This window comes from Symsagittifera roscoffensis, unplaced genomic scaffold (genome assembly GCF_963678635.1).
Source record: "Symsagittifera roscoffensis unplaced genomic scaffold, txSymRosc1.1 SCAFFOLD_212, whole genome shotgun sequence".
Classification (NCBI taxonomy): domain Eukaryota; kingdom Metazoa; phylum Xenacoelomorpha; order Acoela; family Convolutidae; genus Symsagittifera; species Symsagittifera roscoffensis.
In genome coordinates this window covers 45,459-70,720 of record NW_026971721.1, presented here as the reverse complement: position 1 = coordinate 70,720, position 25,262 = coordinate 45,459, and the positions used below count along the sequence as shown (strand labels likewise).

Genomic DNA, 25,262 nt, shown 5'->3' with positions numbered 1-25,262 from the left:
ACACAAAAGAAGTTCTCTACATAAAACAGAAAAAACCCGTCATAGCAAACCATTCTGAAATCAGATTGATTTCATTGGGAAACACCATCGTTGGCACAAGAAGACACAACGATTGATGTCCCTAACTCCAGCGTCCTGGAACTTCTCTAACAAGAGAAACCGGACAAGAGTACGATGTTCGCCAAATACCAACGTCCATCATCCATCCTTTGAATTGCAGAAAGATAATTCTAAAAAACTCTGTAAAACCCGGATGGGTGGAACCTGATCTAAACTATTTTTTATGATTGGATAAATTAGATATTTTACCACTGTAAAGTATTTAATATTAACCAATCATGATCCATCTAACTAACAACCCACTTATTTGTAAGTGCTGAAATCACTTGTAATTTCAGCACCAGAGAGATTTGAATTTAACTTAGAAATTAGTTGCCTCTCCAAGAGAACTTCAGCAGCCGCAACAAACCAGTATACCCTAGATCTATTGAGCCTAGCAGAGACTAGTTAAACACCCTGAGACTAGAAAGTATAAGAGTAAGATTAGGATCGGTATTAGACTAAGAAGTTGCACGAATCTATCCGGCCCAAAATAAGATAGCGTGACGAGCAGACGGTGTACCCTATCCGAAATTACTCTATGAGTTAACCACATCGGTCCTAACTCACAACAGTTGAAAATCAGTCAATAATCACAAATAAACACAAAACTGACTTAACTTCTTTCTTTGAAAAATTCAACTTTCAATTTTTTCTTTGAAAAAAATAGATGCCCTTAAATCTCATAGACTTTCTAGAACAACGAAAAATTGACAATTTTTAAATAAAATTAGGCCAGTTTGGATTAATAGCCAGAGTTTTTATTTCGCTGGGAAATCTGATAATCAAATTCCATTTTTGAAAATAGAAGTCGATCGCGTTTTTCGTGACCTGTACAAGATTTTGATGGTAAAGTTTACCTTCCTTTGAAGAAAGGAAACACCTTGATGTCACAAGGTCTGAACCGCAAAAAGATATATTAGACTTTAAAAAAAAATATCACGTCCAATTAGATTCTGAACTACTTTCGACTCTTAAGCAACTGTTAGAAAAGTTTGAATTTTTAATAGACATTTTATTTGAGATAAAGTTATTTGTTGCCCCGGGTTTCGATAAATCTAAAAAAAAACAGTAAGTTTTAAATGTTTTGCTATAAAAACATGTTGGTTGAAAAATCCAATTTCAAAGATGATAAGAACAAAATGAACAATTCAGATTACATAATTAGGCGACATATTAACATATCTGATGTATTCAAATGCAAACAAAAACAGTGTCAAAACTCAGTTTCGTACAATCAATCATAATGTTTCATTTATAATTTACAGCAAACATTGGAATCTATTTTCGAGCATGGTATTTAAGAAAAACTTATCAAAAACTTGGGATCAGATTCCGGAAGTTTTAGTAAATACCATGAAAAAAATGTGGAAAAGTGAGTCAGGCGAAATTGAACAGGATTTACCTCAAGAGCCAGTTCTTTTAACAAAAAAAAAACTTTTCCTTTCAATACAGTTAAGCAAGTGTTTAAAAAAGTGTTTCGCAGCTCTTTCTGCTTTTGATTTTATTTTCTTTTTTTCTGTTTTAGTGAAATCCAATAATAACCTGTTCCTATTGCTCTGAAATATTAACTGTGCCTGTTTTTACAGTTTATATTCAACTAGAGTTCTTTAATTTCTGATTGGACTATAATGACTTGTCTACTGCTTTTCATTTTATTGCATGGCTTTTCCGATGATCGTGGAGACGTCTATTCCGTAATTATCCTTGACATACTTCCAGGAACTAGCTGACAGGTAGAGAAAATACATTCGCTCCATCTCAACCTAAAACATAATCGAAGTCAGCATTACCCTTTAGAGTTTCGCCTGAAAAGAACCATTTTTTACAGGGGCGGATCTAGGATTTTCTCGAGCGGGGGGGGGGGGGCTTTGTTCAAAAAATTATGGAAAATTTGTTCAAAAACTCGAACATAGCCAACAGACAGGTGAAATTATTTTGAAAAAATCTCCATTTTCGAATTTCAGGGAAAAAATATATAGCCTTAAACCTCTTGAATTTCTGGAACAATTTATAAATGACACTTTTTTGATAAAACTAACCCGATTTGAGGAAACTGGATCAATAGGTAAAATTTTTATTTCAGTGGGAAATATGAAAACTAATTTCCATTTTCAAAAACAGAAGCCGATCATGTTTTTCGGAGCCATTACATTTTGCTGTTCGATAGGGGAGTATGTCTTACTTTGAACAAGGAAATACACTGAATTTAAGAAGTCACAAGTCAATCGGCGAAAAAGCAAATTTGAGCATGAAAAAAAAAACGGAAAAAAATCATCCCGACCTATATAAGAGTCTGAACTACGTTCATCGACTCTTGATAGAGTCAAAAAACAGCAGATGATTTGATTTTTTAAATATATTTGATCTGCTAGTAAGTTTGTCAAATGTTTTGTTATTTTACATCAAAAAATCATCAATCAGTGAAACGAAGTGTTCGGATTTTTTCACATTATATTCATACGTGCTCGCTGATTGATAGTGAGACAACATAACCATTTAAAAAAAAACTAGCCAAACACCTGACTATGAAGGGCCAATAACGAACGCCGCAGCTACCAGCTAAATACCTGAAACTAAGACCCTTGCCAGACTGATTTATAGTTTCAACTCGTACCTCAAATCTAGCGTTGTCAATGGACTTTTCAAAGGCCTTGGCAGCAGCAGAGTAATCTCCTCTCTTGATCTCAATGTTGCCCATCATCTCATAGGCGAAGTCACTTCTGGGGTCTTTCTCTATCGACTGCTTGATGAGATCGATGGCTGCGTTGTAGTCGCCTTTCAGTTGCAGCAGTAACATGCTGAACACAAATTAAGATCAAATGAAAAAAGTACTTGTACTTCGAACATAACTCGATCAGAGTTCGGTGTTTAGTCAAACAACCAAAGTAAAGATCCTTCCTTGAGCTTAAGTGGCCGAACTATTCAGTAAGCCAACATGCAAAACGCTAAAATCTGATTGTCCAAAAAATCTCATTTCAAAAACTCAATCCGAAATTCAATTTTCAAGGAAATAATATATTTTACAAGTCGTACATTTTCATATTTACTTTAAATCGTGCTTTTAATTACTCTTGAAATAATTGAACTTGAAAAAGTAAAAAAAAAGATATTCTATATTTACCCCTTATGGACATAGTTGGCGGCATTCTCTGTACACAATGCAATGGCCTTGTCGAACATGGCTAGTGACTCTGTAGGCTGACCTGCATCTGCTAAGGCCTGAGCATACATTGCGTGACCATCTGACGATTTGGGAAACTTCTTCAAAATATCTAAAGAATTCAAAGTTTACATCATATTTATTGGGCTTAGCACGTTAGCTTCGCAGTTAAGTGGAACTGATGCTATCAGACAACTGTGAGTCAAAATCACCTGCGATACAATGGCAGCGTAGCATGACAAGCTGTGAAATAAACAGAAATATGGAAATAACTAAATCGAAAAAAAAACTAAATCAAAAACAAAAATTGGAAATACGAAAGTTCAATTTCAGAAAAACAGACGAGAAATACAACCACTAGCATTGAACGAGCTTTTAGTATTTTCCGAGCGTTTAATAAGCCAACTACACGCGGTTAGACATCAATTAACTTGAAAATAAAAACTTTGGAAAACGAAAAACTGAATCTCAGAAAAACAGACGAGAAACCCAACCACTAAGATTTCACAATTTTTTTCCGAGCGTTCACTGAGCTGAATACACATGGTTAGACGCCAATTTCTTCAAAAACAAAAAAAATGCCAAAGGAAACTGTTGTCATACAAATAATTTTGAGCGATTAAAAAGTTTGAAATTTTAATTTTTATACTACCAACACCCGATTTGTTCAAAACAAAATGCTCATTTTTTGCCCGTAAACCGATGCAAAAAAGTTTCACAAAACCAATAAAACATGCGCTGAAATCATTTAAGCCGAGTAAAATTTTAAGCGAAAAAAAAAAACGGAAAATATACCAGTCAGGGATAGTAAATTTTAAAAAGCTACATTAGTTAATCAACAAAACCTGAGACTGTAATGAACTGCTAGCAGCGCAAAAAAAATATTTTTGCATGGCAACGAAGCCGACAAAACATAAGCTGCCAAACTACAGTCCGACTATTGCAGTTGTCCAGGAAAAACTTCAATTTCAGACACTATAAAAAAACAAGGTCCAACCGGGACTCGAAACCCAAACCATAGGGTACAAAGGCAATCGCATTACATCCAGGCCAAGTGAGAAGGGGTCTGCAAATTGCAAAGAATCGACAATGAGCCACATCACTTTCAATTACAAAATTGTAAGACAAGTTGTTTACGGTAAAACAGTCTAGTTCCTGATGACAAGACTCTTGCTCTCGCAATTATTTAAAAACGAATACATCTAGCAAGAAACGAATTCGATCCACTGCCGTACACCTCGTGTACCTCCACCGTACACCTTGTACCGTACACCTCGTTATAACACAAGTTAGCTGAAAGTAGAAATGAAAAGGTTCGGAACCTTTGAACTCCTCCAAAGCCCTGTTGGCTTTGATGAGATCCCTCTGGGTGGCTGCCACTTTGTAGTTTGCATAGCACAGCTGGATGGCTGGTTGGTAAAAGGAGGGGTCTAGTTTGATGCACTTGTTAAACTCATCAATGCATCGCTCATTGTCCTCCATTAACAGGAACAGCTGGCAGCAAAAATAAAGATTCGATCGATTTCTATGACCGGCATTGAATAGGGTACACAGTCACTTTTTATTTCTGCTAACTTTGGTGACATTCAACACAAATGCGAAGCGAGAAAATGGCAGAAATTAGCTTTAAAAAGCCATAAACAAGAAAAGGAAGAAAAGGTATTAGCCGGAATCGAACCTCTCGCCTTGAAATTAAGAGTCTTACGTAAAAACGATTAATACTAGCTACCAAAAAAGCACTAACAGTTGCTATTATATTGCCAATGTTTGGGAATAAAACATAAGGGATCTTGTTAACTATTCCCCCCCCCCCCCCCCTATTTCGATTTTCAGAAATTCAACTTTGGCGGCCACATTTCCAATAGCTTAAAACAACTTTCAGAAAATATTCATATTTTAAAATTTTTACGTAGGTATTATATAAATAGTGAGTAATACAAATACGAACGCGCGAAAATGAAAACCCAACAAATTGTTGACGTTTTTGAAATGCATATTTTATACAGAAATGGTTGTCAAAAATAAAACATGCATAGGGGGGGGGGGGGGGGATAGTTAAAAAGATTCAACATAAGTACCACCAAATGAGGACTTTTATGTGCGACTTAAGTTGGAAAAAAATTGGTTCAAAGTACTACACTACGCTCCGTATACCTATCATCATAGACGTAACTGCAGGAAAATTTTGAGGTCTGTTGCTCGATGCCCCCCAGCACGAAAAACTTTTTTTATAAACGAGCCTACTATTTTAATTAATTTCCAAACAAATATCACCTGTCCCCTGTGATGATGGGCATCTACACTTTCGTCCGCCACTTCCACACTCTGTTCGAAGTCGGCCATGGCTCTGAAGTTCTCCTGGTTCTGCATGTGTAGACTGCCTCTCTTGATCAGAGCATTCGACTTCTGGTGTGCAGAAGACTTCGGACTGTTCACTACCTTCTCGAGGTCTTCTAAGGCCAGTTTGGCAGCACCTGTAATAATCAAAACTGAAAAATTTATCGGGTTGCATTAAACTTGAATCCCGCGCTTAAAATTCATTTGCGACTTGACTTTATTTTCAAAAAAAAACATGTCATAATTCGAATTTTTCAGTTACGGACATGTAATTTATCCTTTTAAATGGTACAACAAATAACGGGAAAAGAGCCGATGGGTCACTAAAAAATAGGTCTTGAATCTCAAACATAATTGGCAGCAATGCAATCAAAAGCTTGAAGTCTCGTTCTAAGATCGCGTTTCGAAATCAAAACCATGGTTTTCGCGAGCTTTTAGTAATGAACAGTTGCAGTTTATAAGCAATAGCAGTTGATGAACATTTTTTTTAAAGAAGGAAAGGCAAGAGATATTAAATTTTTTTTTCTTCAATTTGACAAAAATTTTCAAATCAAAACAATGACAGCTTACCTGACAATAATCGGAATGTTCCTCGGACTAGCAACGCATTAATATAAAAGGGCGAATCCTCACCCACCCTGTCAATTTCATAACTACACGCACTCTCCACACCTTCGAAGTCATCTCCCTCTTCGAACAACTTCTTCGCTTTCAGGAAACCCTTTGAAGTGTCAGCGTCTTCTGAAGGTGTCTGTTCGTGATCGGCAATGATGTCAGATTTTATTCAAGAACTTATTATTTCAAAATATCATTAAAAGTTAAAAAATGTCATCTTAATTATTTTAAGCTGCCTGAACGTTTCAAAGAAATGTGATAATTTCATGATGTTGCCAAACCTTTATTTAATCACATTTACCAATTTATAAATTATTTTTAATTTTGCATTTTTCAAATTCGAAAAAGCCACTAACTTTTTTTATTAGTTAACAAACATGATTTAAAAATATTAAAGATGACTACATTATTCTTTTTGAACGCCTCAAAACTTGTAGCTGATTTTAAAAACTGTATTAAGGAAAAGACATCACTGCTTTTTGCACTTACTTCGCAATCGAAAATACTAAAAGTGAAGCTGTCGAAATATCCCTTCACAAAATGTTTAGAAGGACTCGGTCTCGATGTTTTTGATGCATACTTCTCTTTCGCTTTCTTCTCTGACAATTCTTTCGTAATAACTTCTGATAGCTGCATGTTAGCGATATCTTAGAATAGGTGGCCAATTAAAAAAGAATTGAATCTTTTGAAAACTTTTCTAGTAAGCTTCAAAAATAACGTACAAGTAATGACAACAAGCGACGCGAATTTGAACTATTGATTAACTTTTTAGAAGAATTTTTAACTAAAACAATAAACACTCATTTTCATTTAAAAAATCTATACCTAATAAATTCACATTTTGATCTATACCTACTACAGTCACGATAGACAGTTTCCAAAACAGCCACCCATTCTAAAATATATCCACCTGCATGTTTTCCGCGTTTGCTAAATCTTCTAATAAAGCAGCCGCTGTTATATCTTGGATTGCATATTCTAGTTCGCCTAACGACTTGTAGGCTTTTGCTCTCTTCGACAAGGCTTTGATGTATTTGGGACTGATTTTGAGGCAGTTGGAGCATTCACGAACAACGTCTTCCGGCTTCTCCTGCAACGCAACTCAAACGCTAACGAACTTACGAACACAGTAAAACAATGCTTAATTTCTTGAAGCATTCTCAAAAAAATATACGACCTTTTAATTTCAAGAATCTTTTTGTGACACACTTTTTTTATTTCAAAACCCAACTCGAAAAAATGGATCTACAGCCGATTCATTTCGCTTAGAAATCTGCTAAAACATAGCCAACAGTGAGTTGGAAAAAGGTCAACTACATTAAAATTACTTTTGAAATTAAAAAATTAAAATACTTTTAAAAATGAAAATCAATCAATATGTTTCGCCTTACTTGCTTTTAAGTTTATGGGAAGCGGTACCATTTTATATTTTCCATGAAAAAAATGTTAAAGAATGATAACCGGTTACAGTGCAAGAAGCAAAGAATGTTACGAACATAGTCTTGAAAAACACACAAAAAATAGTGTCCTTTTTTAAAACTAAAGTCGTTTTTTCCGTGGTATAGTTAAATAGGCAAAATGGACAACAGTTTTAGAAGAAAAACTAAAAGGAAAACAAAAAACCATTAAAAATATCAATTTTTTTTCGAATTTTTTTAATTCCCAACATGCTCCAAAAACAAATTTACTCGAGTAAAACTAAAATGAGCCGAAATCAAATGTTTTAAGCGGCTTAAATTTAAAAAAAATAATAAGCCTGATCAATCGCTTTATTCGAACGAATTGAGACTAAAAATCTAACCTGTTTAAATTTTAAACCTGTTTTTCTGGATACTGGGACAATTATTTCGAAATTTTATGTCGTTCGAATCACGACTGAAAGTATGATATATCAAGCAACTCAATCCGATAATTATTTGTGGTACCTAATTTTGCGTGGAAAAAATATAACTAAAAAAACTAAAATGAAACTAACTTTCAACACGATCCCTTGAAATTAAGCAAAGACTAGAAACATAGCAGGCAGCTTCAGATGCTAAAAAATTGCCAATGCTATGCAGCAAAAATGCCAACAAATATAAATAAAATTAGTGCTAAATGGGGGCATTGAACCTCCGACCAGTAGATTGGGAATATCATGTCTTGACGATCGGCAAAATCTAGCCACCAATAAAGCAGAGAAGAGAACACGCGAGATTAAATTTACAATCCAACAGATCGTGAAACCTAAAGTTCCACCAAATGACAACTTCTACTTACGACTACATACTATTACAATACACCCGCTAGCTAGATTGTGTAATAGAAAACAGCAATTTCTACATCAGGTAAACCAAGTAGAACAAACATAACCAATTGCGTTTCAAACTGTGTAAAAACCACTAACCATTTTCTCATATGCGGCTGCCAGATTATGGTAAAAAGTCGCCCTTTCAGCACTTGCCAATTTCTCTCCTCCTCCCAGGTCACCACCTATGGAGCAAATAAAAATTTGGACTTTTAAAGACAGGCGAAAGTTAATCAGAGTCTATTCTGGTTAATCATGGCTTATTGAAGTACATAAAACTTGTAATCATGGCTTATTGAAGTACATAAAACTTGAAGTAGTTAGATTGGATAATTATAGTTAATGCAAAAATGTTGGCACTATCCTTTTCGTCCAAATCGATTGATCATATATTGCCAAAAATTATAATTAGGATTTGTGGACAACAAAAATTTTCTTGCACGGTCTCTTAAAAAATAAAACTGCATCTTAATTATTAATGTTCCTAACATGACTATGACTCACCCCCAGAACACATACAAAGTTTTATTTGCTCGCCGAAAGAAACAATATGAGGTCAATAAGACGATATAATATAGGCCGTAACATATAAAGCCGAAAAAAAGTTAAAACAGAGAGGCGAAGCTTTGCTTTGCAAACACTCACCAGAAAACGATAAAAAGCAGCACTATAAAATGCAATAATAAAAATAAGAAATAAGCCTCGAATTGGTAAAAACTGGAGAACAGATGCTATGCAATTTCCAATGCTACAGTGAAATTTCCAAATTCGGCTTTATAACTGGAGAACTTTCATTTGCGAGTTAGGTTAGAAAAAATAGAAGGTTCGTAATAATACACTAAGCTGATCGCAAGTGTAATGATTGAATTTTTTCGAATGCTCCAAGCAGTTCGAATAAAAAATTTACCATGTATACAAATCTTGAACAAAACAAACACCAACCAATCATCTTCGATTGAAAATTGTTCAAAATTGACAATTGTAATCATAAACGACAGACAGTTCAAGAAGATTCATTGAAGGTCAGGAAACAAAAAATACTGACTTGTTTTTTTTTTGGAAAAAAATCAAAATTTAAAAAAACTTGCGAATTTCGAAGAAAAAAAAGATGGCCCTAGCTCATTGAATTGCTAGAACTATTTATGATTGACACTTTTTTTGATAAAATTGAACCAATTTGAGAAATCTGGATAAATAGATAAAACTTTTATTCCGCTGCGAAATCTGAAAAATAAAAAAACATATGACTAATAAAAAGTTGATAAATCCACCTCACCCTCATAACACACATAACTTTCTTTGCTCGTCGAAAGACGCAATATGAGGCCATTAGGCCGATTTTATATAGGCCGAAATCTATCACGTCAAAATTAGTAAAAATTACTAATCGCAAAAACAATCAAAACTTTAATAACAACTATAAGGTAACTTCCGTACATCAAAAAAAAAAACAATTCAACGACGTCCCAACTAAGCCGACAAAGCAAGCATACAAATAATAAGCCGACATTTTTTGATGCGATAAACTTCGTTTGAAAAAAAAGCAGGTCTTGCCAAATTCAAAACCAACACCTTTGCCGTCCCAGACTTTTTCGTTACCACCAGACCAAGTGTGCCGGCGACGCAAAAAACAATGAATTTATTATGACTGAATGAACCTTAACTTGCCATTTCTAATTTTGACCATTCTATGAACAAAGTTATTTACGGGAAATTCATTATTTACCAAGTTATTATTTACAAAGTCTAGTAACCGATTGCAACAACCTTGCTCATCGCAAGGGTAAAAAAAACTTTTTCAGAACAAAAATCGAAAATGTTTTCATCGTTTTTCGTTTCTTTTTGAAATTCTTTGCATTGGAATAATGCCGTCGGAAAAAAAACTAACTTCTCTTGCTGCGGATAAAAGCTTCTTTGAAGTAATAAGAAAATTGAAAAAAAAAAAATAATAAAAACAATGAGCCGAAACGGAGGTCCAATAAGCCCGAAACCGAAAAAGTAAAAAAAACATCGTATAGCGCACTGTTTTACCTTGCGTGGTGTCTCCTCCTTTGAGACTGCTCTCTGCACCCGATAGGGCTAGTGCCTCCTGGTAGCACTCGACTGCCTTGGAGTACATCTTGCCCTTGAAGTACTTGTTGCCCCTCATTTTAGCCTCAACTGCACTCTCTAACGCTGTCTAAACAGGAAAAAAAAGATCTATTTCACTATTTCGCCCTATTGCTAAAAAGATGTCCGCCCAAATTTGCAAATATCAAAACATAGCCAACCGACAGTTGGAAAAAAGTTTTGAATTTCGAATAAAAAAATAGGTGGCCTTAAAGCTCTTTGAATTTGTAGAACAATTTATGATGAACACTTTTTCGCTAAAATTACCCCCAATTTGAGAAAAACTGGATCAATAGGTTAAACACATTTCGCTGGGAAATCTGACAAAAAATTTCCATTTTCGAAAGTAGAAGTCGATCACGTTTTTCGTGACTTTAAATTTTTGCTGTTCGATAGTGGAGGTTGCCTTCCTTTTAACAATGGAAATGCATTGAACTTGAAAAGAGATCACACGGTCAAACCTCGAAAAGTCAAAATTGAGAGTGAACAAATTTTAAGACTTTCCCAAAAAAAATCACCAAGACCTGTATAAGGGCCCTCACTACGTTCATTACTCGTAAATACGAAAACCAGAAATGTTCAAATCTATTCAGTTGAAGGTAAAATCTTTGCAAAAACATTGAACACATCCCTCAACGTATAAAGGATGCACTGGATCAATTGAGCAATCCCCCCCCTTCTCGCGTGGGGGGGGATAGCTCAATAGGTACTTCAGACATGTTTATAACCACTTGAAAATAGTTTAAATGATATGATAATATGAACGAGATTCTCCAACGAATATGGAACGCCAACTTTTACAATATCAAAGCTCAAAAATTACATTCAGAGTGAAAACAAAATCAAAAAAACTGAGGCACATAAAGCGACTTTTTTCTGTCCTAAATGAAAAAAAGCTATTGCGTACAATAGTAAGGCGCTGAAGAGAGCTTTTTTGGTATTCAGATACAAGTTCAGAGCACCAAGCCTGATACTCATTTTCCTCAATGAGAGGCAAGAGTCGCCCAAACAAAATTTCGCAAATTAATTTTTTTTTTTCAATTTTTCGATTTTTTCTTTTTCGAAATTTTTCTCGATACTCATATAAAATTAACTTCCGTCGATCAATTGATTGCGTGCCATAAACACATCAACCATCTAATTGCGTTTGTTGGCGCATTTTGTGGTGTCTTAGTTTTTGCTTGGGGGGGGGGGAGATAGCTCAATTGGTCAATACGGGGGGAGATTGCTCAATTGATCCGATGCACTTTCAGACTATTATGGGCGCATTAAGAAAAAAGACCTCAAAAGGGGCAGTTAGCAATCTCCAAAATACATTCGATAGTGGAGATTGCCTTCCTTTTAACAATGGAAATGCATTGAACTTAGCAAGCTCCAAAATACATGGAAAAAGAAATTACAATCACACTACAGTTGAATTACAATTAACTCAACTAAAACATAGCCGAAGATTGAAGCAGAGTAATGAACGCAAAAAAAGCCATAAAAAAACACTGACTCGACTTTCGAATTTCAAAGAAAAAAATAGATGCCCTGTAAGCTCTTTGAATTTCTAGAACGATTTATGCTTGGCTCTTTTTTGATAACATCAACCCAATTGAAAAAACTGGATCAACAGATAAAGTTTTTATTCCGATGAAAATCTGAAAATTAAATTACACTTTCGAAACTAGAAATCGTTCACGTTTTTTTTTCGCGCCATTCTCACGTTCGTATTTGGAGCATACTATTTATGTCACTTTCAGCAGATGAAATTCAATTACACTCAAAAAGTGCATATATACCTAAGTGCATTCATAAATGCATCAATATGTAGGTGTGCACATCTTTAGTTATTAGAGACTTTTATGCACATATTAAGACTTTTCCTGAATGAACGCAAGAAAGGCGCAAGAAAAAACTGAATTATTTTTGAAGTACACAACGCGTTCCTTTCGAATTGCACTAAAAAACGGATGGCCTTAAAATTTGAATTTGAAAAATAATTTATGATTCATAATTGCGAAACTAGGTCAATGGGCAATTTTTTAATCAACAAGGAAACCGAAAAATTAAAATCTACTTTAGAAACTAAAGATCCTTTATTTGGGTAAACTTAAACTTGGGCAATCAAAGTTTATTATACAGAACACAAAAATAACAACTAACATAATTAGTTGTCACCTTATGAGGAACTCCACTGTAAACTTCCAAATAAGCTATTTTGCTATTAAAAATAACATTTATTATAGATACTTATAAAGTATGAATATAAGTATATGTACTTATAAAGATATAAGTATGTCTAGAGATAAATTAAACGTACTTGTTTTAGAAAAACGAAGTTTCAAACCAGTTGCAGAGCGTAAAGTCGACAATGAATGAGAGTAAAAAGATCAACCAGAAGCTAAACATGCAGCTCAGTCATCAATTAACAGAAAAAGAAGCTCTCGAAGCCAAAAAACTTGTCATCAGACTCAGGTAAACTTAAATAGAAAATCAAACGAAAGACGTCTTTGTGATACGCACATCATGAACTCACATCGTTATCAATTGAGTTGATCATAAGTAAGCTACTAAATTATCTAAAAAGTTTCAAACTTTGATTTTTTTTCTTTAAAAAATTCATCCGGGCCTATTCAAGATTCATCACTACGTTCATGGACTTTTAATCAACTTTAAAGAAACAAAGTAAAAATCCTTATCCTACAATATTTGAATAAGGGTCATTTGAACTAACGGCGTAGCTACAGCTCTTAGACTTTTCAAACTAGTGAAAATATTTTTAACTTTAAATATATATTTAAAAAAGCTAAATTATAAGACTTACTTTGAAGCGGGATATCCCTATAATTACGGGGTCATCTTACAGAAAAAAAATTAAATCATAAACAAAATTCGAAAAATCTCCAAACTGTTTAGACTTGAGACATTTAAATTTTATACGAGTTAGGTATTTCAACAAAAAATGTCAGTCAGCATTGAAATTTCTTTACATTTTTTATTTAAAAAATCAAAACACAGACACGAAGCTGAGCTGCGCACTATTCAAAAACAAAAAAAAGAAAGCCACTAAGTCGGCAAAACACGAAAATGTCAAACAAAACATGAACAGTCAAAATGAATAACGCTAAATTTGAAAAAACCACAAGCCAATGTGAAAATAGCTGCGAAAGAAAATTTACCAAGTGGTAGAAAAAACCGAAAATACCTTGCCAGATACCTCTTAAGCCGAAAAAAAAACACTTACCCTCAAAAAGCACACAAAAATCTATTTGCTTGTCAAATAATTTAAGGTCACTAAGCCAATATAAAAACAAAGCCAACTGACAGTTGGAAAACGGTAATGAACGGAAGAAAAAAGAACAATGACTGTTAAAAAAGTCGCCACTTTCGAATTTCAAAGAACAAAACAGATGCCTTTTAAGCTCTTTAAATTTTTCGAATAATTTATGATTTGCGCTTTTTTGATAACATTAACCAAACTAAAGAACAAAAATGGAACAAAAGATAAAGTTTTCAATCAACTGAAAATCTAAAAAAAAAATTCCACTTTCGAAACTTAGAACTGTTCATAAATTTTTGCGCCATTTCCACAAGCGTATTTGGAGAGCGCTACTTACGTAACTTTAAGCAGATGCACTTCAATTGAACTCAAGAAGTGAATATACACGTAAGTGCATTCATAAAAGCATTAATATGTATGAATACACATCTGTAGTTATTAGAGCATTTTAAGACTTTTTCCTTAAAAACAAAAAACTACCAAGACCTATACAAGAGTCTTCACTACGTTCATTACTCTTAATAGGTCCAAACCTATTAAACTGAAAAAAAGGAAAAGTAAAAAGACAAAAAAATCAAAAAATATAATGACTATTAAAAATATTATGACTTTTTTCGCTCATCGAAAGACGCAATATGGGACCAGTTAGCCGATTTACTTTAAGCCCAAACAAATCAAGCGAAACAAAAAGGAAATGAAAAAAAAAGTTAAAAAAAATTGTGATGAAAAATTATAAATTCTAATAAGATTTTTAGAATTTAGTGCGATCCAGATGAGCACTAGAAAAAAATATGTTTCGCTTGAAACTATTCAAAATTAGGTTACTAAGCCAAAAAAACACAAGATGAAACGATTTGAGGAAAAAAGAATTTCAAAGCCAAAAAAAAACCAAAAAAAAAAGCTTTTTTGAACAACCTAAATTTACCATTTCTCATTTTGACAATTCTGCGAGCTAAGCTATTTACGGGGAAAAAGTTACGTACAATCTCCAACACAATTCCTTATCGCAAGGGTAATGCAACACTTAGGGTTGAAAATGAAGAGGCAAGGCGAAGTGAATCTAACTTTTGCTAAAAAGATGAACAATAGCAACCCCCCGAGTTGGAGAAAAAACTTCCAAAACCCGTTACTGGCTTATTTTTGATTTTGAAAAGTCAAACAAAACCCGCTCTGCAATTAATTTAAAGAAACTGCAATCTAGAACCTGGTTGCAACACACGAGTTTAAAAAAGCCAAGTAACCTCACTTCATGTTCTTAGCGGGAAAAGGTCTAAATCACAGTTGCAACACAGTGTAAAAAACAAACGCTAAGTAACGTCTCGTTCACATTAGAGAGGCTAGGTAGCGTTCAATCATCTCAAAACTCACATTCAATTAAGCAAAGCAGTTCACTTGTAAAAAAAATCAAAAACAAATGCGACAAAAAAAACAGCGACGAAGTCGAAAATCAAAAAAAACACAAATTTCATGTAATTTTTTTACCGCAAAAATATAGGAAAAACACGTATGACCGATGCACAATGTGATTCAAAAACAGCTGAGCAAAAATAGAACGCATGTGTACTGCATGCATAAGACGTAACAAGCTCAAATCTTTTAACAAAGTTCTTTACAGTAAAAAAAAAGCCTAGAACCCGGTTGCAACACACAAATGTATAATCAAAAGATGACTATTTGAAAAGCCAATTTATTTGAATATTTGGGAAATCATTCTTGCCATTTTCAATTACATTCTCAGAAAATCAAACGAAAGACGTCTTTGTGATAGGTACATCATGAACTCACATCGTTATCAAATGAGTTGGTCATAAGTAAGCTATTAAGTTATCTAAAACCTTTCAAATTTTGATTTTTTTTTCTTTAAAAATTCATATTTAAGAATCGTCACTACGTCCATCGACTCTCAATTAATTTTAAAGAAACAAAGTAAAAATCCTTATTCTACAATTTTGAAAGGGTCAATTGAATTAACGACGTAGCTATAGCACTTGGACATTTCAAATTAGCGACCGATTGCAGAAATGTTTGCAATCTCAACTTTACATAGAGATTTAAAGAAGCTAAATTGTATGATTTACTTTCTTGAAAATTTACAAGCAGCGGGATATCTCTAAAATGACGAGGTGATCTTTCAGAAAAAGATATTAAATTATATGCAAACGTCGAAAAAATCTCCAAACTGTTTAGACTTGAGACTTTTATATTTTATACGAGTTAGGTATTACAACAAAAAAAGTCAGTCAGCGTTGAATTTTCTATGCATTTTTTATTTAAAAATTCAAAACACAGACACGAAGCTGTGCTGCGCACTATTCAAAAACAAAACAAGGAAGCCACTTAGACGGAAAAACACGAATACCTCGAAAAAAACTAGATCAGTCAAAATGAATAAGGCTAAATTTGAAACAACCACATGCCAATGTGAAAATTGCTGCAGAAGAAAATTTATCAAGTGGTAAAAAAACCAAGAAAAAACATGCCACATACCTTTTAAGTCGGAAAAAAACACTCACCCTCAAAACGCACACAAAACTCTATTTGCTTGTCAAACAATTAAGGTCACTAAGCCGATATTAAAACAAAGCCAACTGAAAGTTGTAGAGCAGTAATGAACGCAGAAAAAAATGAAATTGCTAAATAAATCGCAACTTTCGAATTTCAAAGAACAAATAGATCCCCTTTAAGCTTTTTAAAAAATTTTAGAACAGTTTACGATTGGCGCTTTTTTGATAATATTAACCGAACTTGAGAAAACTGGAACAAATGATAAAGTTTTATTCCGCTGAAAATCTTAAAAGTAAATTCGTCTTTCGAAACTTAGAATTCTTCACAGTTTTTGTGCCATTTCCACGATCGTATTTGGAGAGGGCTATTTACGTAACTTTAAGCAAATTCACTTCAATTCAACTCAAGTGAATATACACTTAAGCGTATTCATAAAAGCATTAATTTGTACGAATGCACATCTGCAGCTATTAGAGCAGTTTAAGAATTTTTCCTTAAAAACAAAAAAATCACCAACACCTACACAAGAGTCTTCACAACGTCCATTACTCTAAATAGGTCGAAACATATTAAGCTGAAAAAAACGGAAAAGTAAAAGAACGGAAACTAATAAAAATATAATATATATTTTTTGCTCATCGAAAGACGCAATATGGCGCCATTAAGCCAATTTAGTTTGGGTTCTAACAAATCAAGCGAAACAAAAAGGAAAAGAAAAAAGGCGTAAAAAATTGTGATGAAAAATTATCAAATCTAATAAGACTTTTAGCATTTAGTGCGATCCAGATGAGCATTAGGAAAAAATACGTTTCCCTTGAAATTATTCAAAATTAGGCCACTAAGCCGATAAAAACAAAATGAAACCATTTGAGCAAAATAGAGTTTCAAAGTCTAGGTTTTTTGAACTGAACCTTTTTCTCATTTACCATTTCTCATTTTGACCATTCTGCGAACAAAGTTATTTACGGGGGGAAAAGTTAAGTACCCGGTTGCAATACCATTGCTTATCGCAAGCGTAATGAAACACTCAGGGTTGAAAACGAAAAGGCAAGGCGAAGTGAATCTAAGTTTTGTTAAAAGATGATTAACAACAATAGCATAGCCCAGAGTTGAAGAAAAAACTTCAAACACGTTGCTGACTTATTTTTGTTTTTGAAATGTCAAACAAAACAAGCTGTCCAATTAATTTAAAGAAACTGCAATCTAGAACCCGGTTGAAACACATGAGTTTTAAAAAAAATGCAAAGTAACCTCTCCTCCTGTTCTTTACGGGAAAATGTCTAAAACCCAGTTGCAACACACAGTGTAAAAAACAAACGATAAGTAACCTCTCGAACATGTTGTTCATATTAGAGAGGCTAGGTAGCGTTCAACCCTCTCAAAACTAACATTCAATTAAGCAAAGCAGTTCACTTGTACAAAAATCAAAAACAAATGCGACAAAAAAACTGAGAGCGACGAAAAATAAGAAAATAACAGAAATTTCATTTAACTTCGTTACCGCAAATATTTGAAAAAAAAACACTATTGAGAGATGCGCAATGTGATTTATATACCGCTGAGCAAAAATTGAATTCATGTGTACTGCATGCAGATGACGTCACGAGTTCAAATCTTTTAACAAAGTTCTTTACTGGAAAAAAAAGTCTGGAACCCGGTTGCAACACACAAATGTATAAAACAAAAGATGACTATTTGAAAAGCCAATTTATTTGAATATTTGAGAAAATAAAACTTGCCAATTTCATTTAAATTCTCAGAAAAATCAAACGAAAAGACGTCTTTGTGATACGCACATCATGAATTCTCATCGCTATCAAATGAGTTGATTATAAGTAAGCTATTAAGTTATCTAAAAAGTTTCAAGTTTTCATGAACGATGCAACATCAAGGAACATCTCTAACGCCTTGCAAGCTGCCAACTTTTGGTCTTGATCCCACAAACATCAGCAGTGTCAAAATGTGACATAATTTCCCTCTGATCGCCTGCAGTCTTCTAACTGATACATAAAACGAATCGTCTGTGTCTGTTAACAATTCTTCGAAATACTCTACAACCTGTGGGATTCTTTCATCCAAATCGAGAAGCTGGCGATTCGCTTGTAAAATCAACGCACAAAACGCTGATATTTCCAGAGCTTCGTTTTTCAGTTCGACCAAATGTGGACTGTGAGCTTTAAACAGAAATGTCAAGTACCCGCCAGCCGTTTGTTCAACAGACTGCACCAGATGACATAGCAATTTGTACCTGGACGATAATTGATCAATAGCGCAGATAGTTTTGGAATCTAAGTTCTCAAATGACGGTGCAGAAGTGAAAGAATCAGTATAATCAGGAATTTTTAACATCATTTCTTCAACGTATGGCGTTGAATTAATTCTGTAGAGCCAGTGATAGAACAAAAAAAATCAAAATTGCTCATAACATAATATATATCTTTCGTATTTAGTCAGATAAAATTACTTCAGTCATTTTTAGATTAGATACTATAATGGCTATTCGTAAAGATGTTTTAAAGGCAATTGTATGTAAGCAGTTGGTTTATAACTCAGAACATATTTGAATCAAATATGACAGCTTGGTTATAAAAACATTCATTGATTAAAAAAGGATCAACAATATCGTATTGATTTCCAAGCGAACGATTTTCTTGGTATGTAAACAATTTGATCAGACAAGGCGTATCGTTTTTTGAAAACATTCTACTTGCGGACAACTAATTGCAAACGTACACATACTGACGAAAAAATTCATGTTCAAGCAAAGAGTAAGTACTTACTTTAGTTGTTGAGATATCTGAATTTACTTCAGTGAGGTTTTTGGGAGTACTTGACTTTCCACCTCTTCCCTTCTTCCCCTTTGACACGGTTCCATCTGGCTTGAAAAAGTAGGAATAGATGCCATATGAACTAACGCCGACAAGTACAACACCTGCTGCCCCCAAAGCAACATGTTTCCAAGTCCATGATGACCCATCAGCGCTCTGGCTAGCAATAGGCAAGGCGTTGACCTGTCTCATAACAGCAGTGCCAATGATGTTTTTAAGCACCCCAAGGAGACATTAGACTCAAACTGCAACTAAAATAAGCAAATCCCTAAATCAAACTATATGTAGGTCTTTTTAGTGGAAATTGTCAAGGTAAAAATTGTTATAGCAGATGTCAATGATGTCATCCAGTCAAAAAACTTTGTGTAATGTCGTTGACATTATCGGGGTGGCACTTTCTATATTACTGAAGAGTTCATAATATGTTTTCCTAATGGGTAATCAGAAGGTCAAAGAAAAACAAGAAGAAAGAATTAATTCCTTTAAATTAATTAAGGCAAAAATAAAAACAAAAATATAAAGTTAAGATCGAGAATTTGAACAGGTGCGCTTCAAGAACTATGAACAAAAGTATCATACTAACAGAGGTTACAGTCAGGAGTCCTTTCATCAAATATTCGAACAAGAAGAAACACTTTAATTACTTAATTACTACTAGCGTTTATCGCACCTCGGGTGCTTCGAAATTTTTCGACAACTCATGAAAAACCGCATATATTGGAAACAACATCTGGAAATTTTTAGTGTACTCTGACTGCACCCAATTACAGGGTTGTAATTTCGAACTTTTCAAATTCTTTAATTCCCATTTTAAAAGCGTCATCTCGAAAACTTAATGGGCCTCTGGAGAAATTTGGAGGCCAGATTTGCAACCACTGAGAGTCCCTGAGAGCACCCTATTGTAGGGTTAGGAATTCAAAATTTTTTAAACCTAAGTTTCCCGAAAAAAAATTGAAAAAAAAACGTCTTATCTCGGAAACTAAAAGGATTTGAGCATTCATATCAAGAGGTAAGATTTGAGACGCCAGGTTGTACGCTGACAATAAGATTGTATCTTCATCGAGTTGGTAGTTTCAAATTTTTTTGAAACTAAGATTGAACTTCTTTGTACATAATTTCTTTGGGAAATTTTGAAAAAATCAAAAAAAAGGTCACATCTCGGAAACTAAAAGCATTTGAGCAGTCCCATTTAGCAGTCGCATGTGGCAAAATTTGCAACTCTTTAGAGTACCCTGACAACACCGAACTATAGCGTTGGGAATTTCAAATTTTGAAAAATAATTAATTTAAGTTTTCTTTAAATAATTAACTTAAAACTTTGAAAAAATCACAAAAAACGTCACACCTCGATAACGTCACATCTATATTTGGAGGCAAGATTCGCAATCCCTGCGACTACACTGACAGGGCCTAACTATAGGGTTGGGAATTTCAGATTTTTAAAAAATAAAAATTTAAGTTTTCTGAAAATTTTTTGAAAAAGTCACAAAAAACGTCATATCTCGGAAACTACGAAGATGTGCCAGTCGGTCATATTTGGAAGTTTGACCTTGAGAGAAGCAAAAAACACTTGATTTTGGAGTGAAATTTAATTTTTCAAAATTTCGAATGGAACCTGTCATGCACGATTTTCTCGCGAGAACTGAAAATCAGAAAAAGAGATCAGAACAATTTCAGAACAATTGAGTCGAAAACGCGGGAAAGTCGCAAGAAAAAGCAGTAGGAAATTGCTATTCGCAATTTCCATCACTATAATAATCGAGAGTAGAGCTGTCCCATCTGTGACAGAGACGAGAGCATTCCCTCGAATTGGATTATAACGACTGGAGTATTATTCGGAACTGGACTAGAGTGAACCTTCGGTGGAAAGGTGGACAGCTTGAGTGTCCTAATGGTTCACAAGAAAACTATTGTCTAGAGTATAAACTCGTTCTCATTGTTAAAACTATAAAACATTAGACTCATTTAGTTACGTTATTTAATTCTTGAGTTAGTTACCGACTGGATTATTTCCCACTTCTTGAACGTGCTACTATGTGAGTACAAATTTAAATTCCCAGAGTGTGTTTTATAATTATGTTGAGGTAAGGCGAGTTTTAGGTTGATCCATCTGAAATGGATCAAAGTTACACTGTCTAATAAAAAGTAACTTAACGGATTGTTCCAACCCGGTTTTTAACGGCGTTCATGTATTTTGGGTATCTAGAGACCTAAGTATGGGGACGTTTCTAATTCTAGAGTGGGGGGATATTTTAGTAGTAGCCTTTGAGCTGTAACCGGTCGTAGTCTCATGTCACAAGCGAACCGAACTGGCTCCGACCGTTCTTGAGGTAGAAAAACACAAGAGATAGTGTCCCTGACCCTTGAGCCAGTGGTTATAGGGCCTATTTTTCTTAAGCCTCATGTGTGACTGCAGTAGACGAATGTTACATAGTGTTTTTATGGCGCTCCTGGGTGTTTACGACATCAAGACTACGGAGTCGAACCCACTTGAGACAGCTTCGGGCTGAATGCCCATTCTAGAGTACCGGCGGTACGGTTCGACAGGAACGTGCAAACCTTCCGGTTGTACCGTGATAGCTTTTTAAGAAACCTCGAGAAAATTTCCTGGTACGCTCTCCGAACGAGGCTTAGCTAACCGAGTAAAGGGGGGCAACTAGGGAGACAAAAACACGAGCCAAAAGACAAAAAGCAAAACAAAAACCATAAAACGAAAAAAGACAGTGACTTTGACACCAGATTAGTTGGATCAAACCTTTATATTAATTAAATAGTATACCCATACTGTTTTACAAGTTCGATCGTTTCGATCAACCTAGCAATTTAAACCAGTAAACTGAATAAAGTGCCCGAAGTGGGGCGTCGTCAAGGGTTTTCAGATAGCTTGGAACTTAGCTGGACCAATAGGAGACTTGACTGGAAGAGGTGACCAGCCGAGTGGGAAAGTGGTTCAGGGACACTTGAGCTGAACCAATAGGAGACTTGACTGGAAGAGGTGACCAGCCGAGTGGGAAAGTGGTTCAGGGACACTTGAGCTGAACCAATAGGAGACTGGACTGGAACAGGTGACCAGTCGAGTGGGAAAGCAGCCAAGAAGGATTTGGCAATTCTCGAGTTCTCAAGTTGGGCAGAACGGGTATCGTTAGAATCCACATTACATTATAGGAGATAAGTGTAAAATTGGATAAGCGAAATCCCCCAGTTTTGAGGAACGTTTTTACTTGAGCAGGCCTGGAAACAGGTCTACGGTTTTCTCTTGAGAGGTTTAGCACCCGGCGCTTAAAGTAATTTTTAGGCTTAAGAAGGGGGGCTAGAAAGGGGGGAGGTTAGAAGGGGGACTGGTTAAGTTAGAGGTTGGCGGTTGTAAATTGTAAAAAGGGGGAAATTAGAGTAACTAATTAGTCGACATCGTTGACTTAGTTACATTAGAAATTAACACGCGTTGGTAATATTAGGTGGAGATCCAAAATTCAACTCGAGTTAAGACTGGTACGCTGGTTGGTTTGGTAGGGGGGACCGGATATAAACAGCTTTTGTGAAACCCCATAAGATCACTAGTGGGGGGAGGAAAACGCGTGGCAATTAGGTACCAGACATTTTTTTCGACGAAAGGTAGACATTGGTCACCTTTGAATTTCAGGTGGGCTCATTTTTCTGTTTTTATTATTTTTCTTACTTAGATTTTTGTTGCATTTTAGTGAGGATTTGTGTTTGGTTTTATACGAACAGGTGATCACAAGATACCTGCGCACCTACATTGAAATAGAAACAACCAAAAAGAAGAGGGGGGTCAGCATTTGGCTTTTAAGAGAGGGTTTTTGGGAAAATTTTACTAGAGCTTGAGTGGTGGTACAAGGTACGGTGATTCAAGAAGACCCTACAACGAGGAAGACACTCCGTGACGAGTCTTGGGACAGTACCGAAGAAGTCTTGGGACAGAGCAGTCTTGGGACAGTGGTCTTGGGACAGGGTCTTGGGACAGTGGTCTTGGGTCAGGGTCTTGGGACAGTGGTCTTGGGACAGGGTCTTGGGACAGTGGTCTTGGGACAGTGGTCTTGGGACAGTGGTCTTGGGACAGGGTCTTGGGACAGTGGTCTTGGGACGGGGTCTTGGGACAGTAGTCTTGGGACAAGGGTCTTGGGACAGGGTCTTGGGACAGGGTCTTGGGACAGTGGTCTTGGGACAGGGTCTTGGGACAGGGTCTTGGGACAGTGGTCTTGGGACAGGGTCTTGGGACAGTGGTCTTGGGACAGGGTCTTGGGACAGTGGTCTTGGGACAGTGGTCTTGGGACAAGGGTCTTGGGACACTAGTCTTGGGACACTAGCCTTGGGACACTGGTCTTGGGACACTGGTCTTGGGACAGTAGTCTTGGGACACTAGCCTTGGGACAGTAGTCTTGGGACACCAGCCTTGGGACACTGGTCTTGGGACACTACCCTTGGGACACTAGTCTTGGGACAGTAGTCTTGGGACACTAGCCTTGGGACACTAGTCTTGGGACACTAGCCTTGGGACACTGGTCTTGGGACACTACCCTTGGGACACTAGTCTTGGGACAGTAGTCTTGGGACAGTAGTCTTGGGACACTAGCCTTGGGACACTAGTCTTGGGACAGTAGTCTTGGTACAAGGGTCTTAGGACACTAGCGGAGAGTACTGTGATAGTGACGAATAGTCTTGGGACGGTATAAAAATTGAAGTAGAATCACAACAAGTGTGTCTTAAGACAGAATAAGACAAATCGAAATAGGTACGGTTAAGACCAAATTAAGGAAAGTTTTTCGGAGGTTTAAGAAAGAGAATTGGATAAGGTTTTTAACACGTTGTACAGAATTTGTTACCACAAAAAATATTTTTTTTTACCCTTAGAATAGAATCGTGTATATAATAAAATTGTAAATAGGAGCAGTTGTAAATAGAAATAATGAGGCGGAGTAGGGTACCGGTGCTCGAAAAAAGGTCAAGTGGATCAAACACGAAATATAATTCATCGCTGCGCGGAACGACATCAACGGGCCCAAAGATAACGAAGACGAACTTTTCAGTTAACATGGTCAGCACAAGGAGTACAGCGGAGAACAGGGCGAAAGAGGGCACGGAAGGGGAGCGAGTAGAACCCACCATCGAGATTGATCTAGAGACACCCGATCAAACTGTGGATGAAACAAGGAAGATGGCGACAGAGTCAACTCCAATGCCCAATGCAGAGGAACCGAACCAGAAACCCATAGAGTTCTCACCGATAGATGACGCGGAAGATGCAATAGGCAACACCGAAGAAACGGTGAAAGAAGACTCTCAAGTAAAGAGGACATCTTTTACGGAAAAATTGGGAATAATGTTCGGAATAAAAACAAAAGAAAACGTGACTGAAGAACCAAAAGCAGAAAGAGCACGAACATTTGGGACAGTGAGCACGAAGACCTCAGAAGCCAATCCAAGAGAGGAACAAGCTAAAGCAGAGGCTACGGCCGAAGAGAGACCGACAGCTGACCATGAAGAGACTACCATTGAGCTGGGTGACTTGTTGGCGAAATTAAATCAGATTGACAAAAGACTTAAGCACAGTGAAGAAGACAGAGAGGTGATAAAAAAGGAGATAAGATACAACAAGCACGAGTATCTAGACAGTTATTTTAACCTAGCTAAGGCAACAGATGAGAGACTCAAGGAAATGTCAGATAAGGTAGAAGCCACCAATGAAGAACGAGAAAAGAACATCAAAACAGACATGCAACAGTTGAAGAACCGATATGATGATGTCAACAGCCAATTAGGGAGCCTGGAAAGGAGAATGGACACAATGAGCAAGAGTCAAGCCGAGAGTTCGTGTGCAATACAGGCGAAGTTGGATGCAATCTTGAGAGGTTCCACTCCACAAGAAAGACCGGCAGCGGATCGTACGCAAAGCACCAGAGTTGACTTTGTAGAACCACAAAGGAACAAACGGCAATCGACACCGTTGCCCTTAACCAGGGATGCGATAAGCATAGCACCAACAGCTGCGAAAACAATAATGAAGAATGGAACGTCGAATACAACGACTGCTCCGGG

The 25,262-nt window shown here is 35.9% G+C and overlaps 1 protein-coding gene across 1 annotated transcript; it reads right to left on the bottom strand.

Annotated features, from left to right (window-relative positions):
* Positions 1–1,255: 1,255 nt before the first annotated feature.
* On the bottom strand, positions 1,256–19,456 carry LOC134856668 (mitochondrial import receptor subunit TOM70-like). Its single transcript, XM_063872940.1, has 11 exons — positions 19,161–19,456; positions 10,533–10,680; positions 8,601–8,686; positions 7,125–7,304; positions 6,704–6,844; positions 6,170–6,350; positions 5,537–5,736; positions 4,585–4,756; positions 3,224–3,374; positions 2,717–2,900; positions 1,256–1,865 (listed from the first exon to the last, which is right to left on the bottom strand). Exons 1-11 carry the CDS (start codon positions 19,398–19,400, stop codon positions 1,755–1,757), a joined length of 1,794 nt encoding a protein of 597 aa, XP_063729010.1. The 5' UTR covers positions 19,401–19,456; the 3' UTR covers positions 1,256–1,754.
* Between the last annotated feature and the right edge of the window lie 5,806 nt (positions 19,457–25,262).

Bases quoted from the DNA above. Each gene is read 5' to 3' on its own strand.
- LOC134856668 (XM_063872940.1), bottom strand. From the start codon at position 19,400: ATGAGACAGGTCAACGCCTTGCCTATTGCTAGCCAGAGCGCTGATGGG. The intron at 8,687-10,532 runs GTAAAACAGTGC...TTTGCTCCATAG, and splicing joins AGGAGGAGACACCACGCAAG to GTGGTGACCTGGGAGGAGGA. The intron at 7,305-8,600 runs GTTAGTGGTTTT...GTTGCGTTGCAG, and splicing joins CAGCCGCATATGAGAAAATG to GAGAAGCCGGAAGACGTTGT.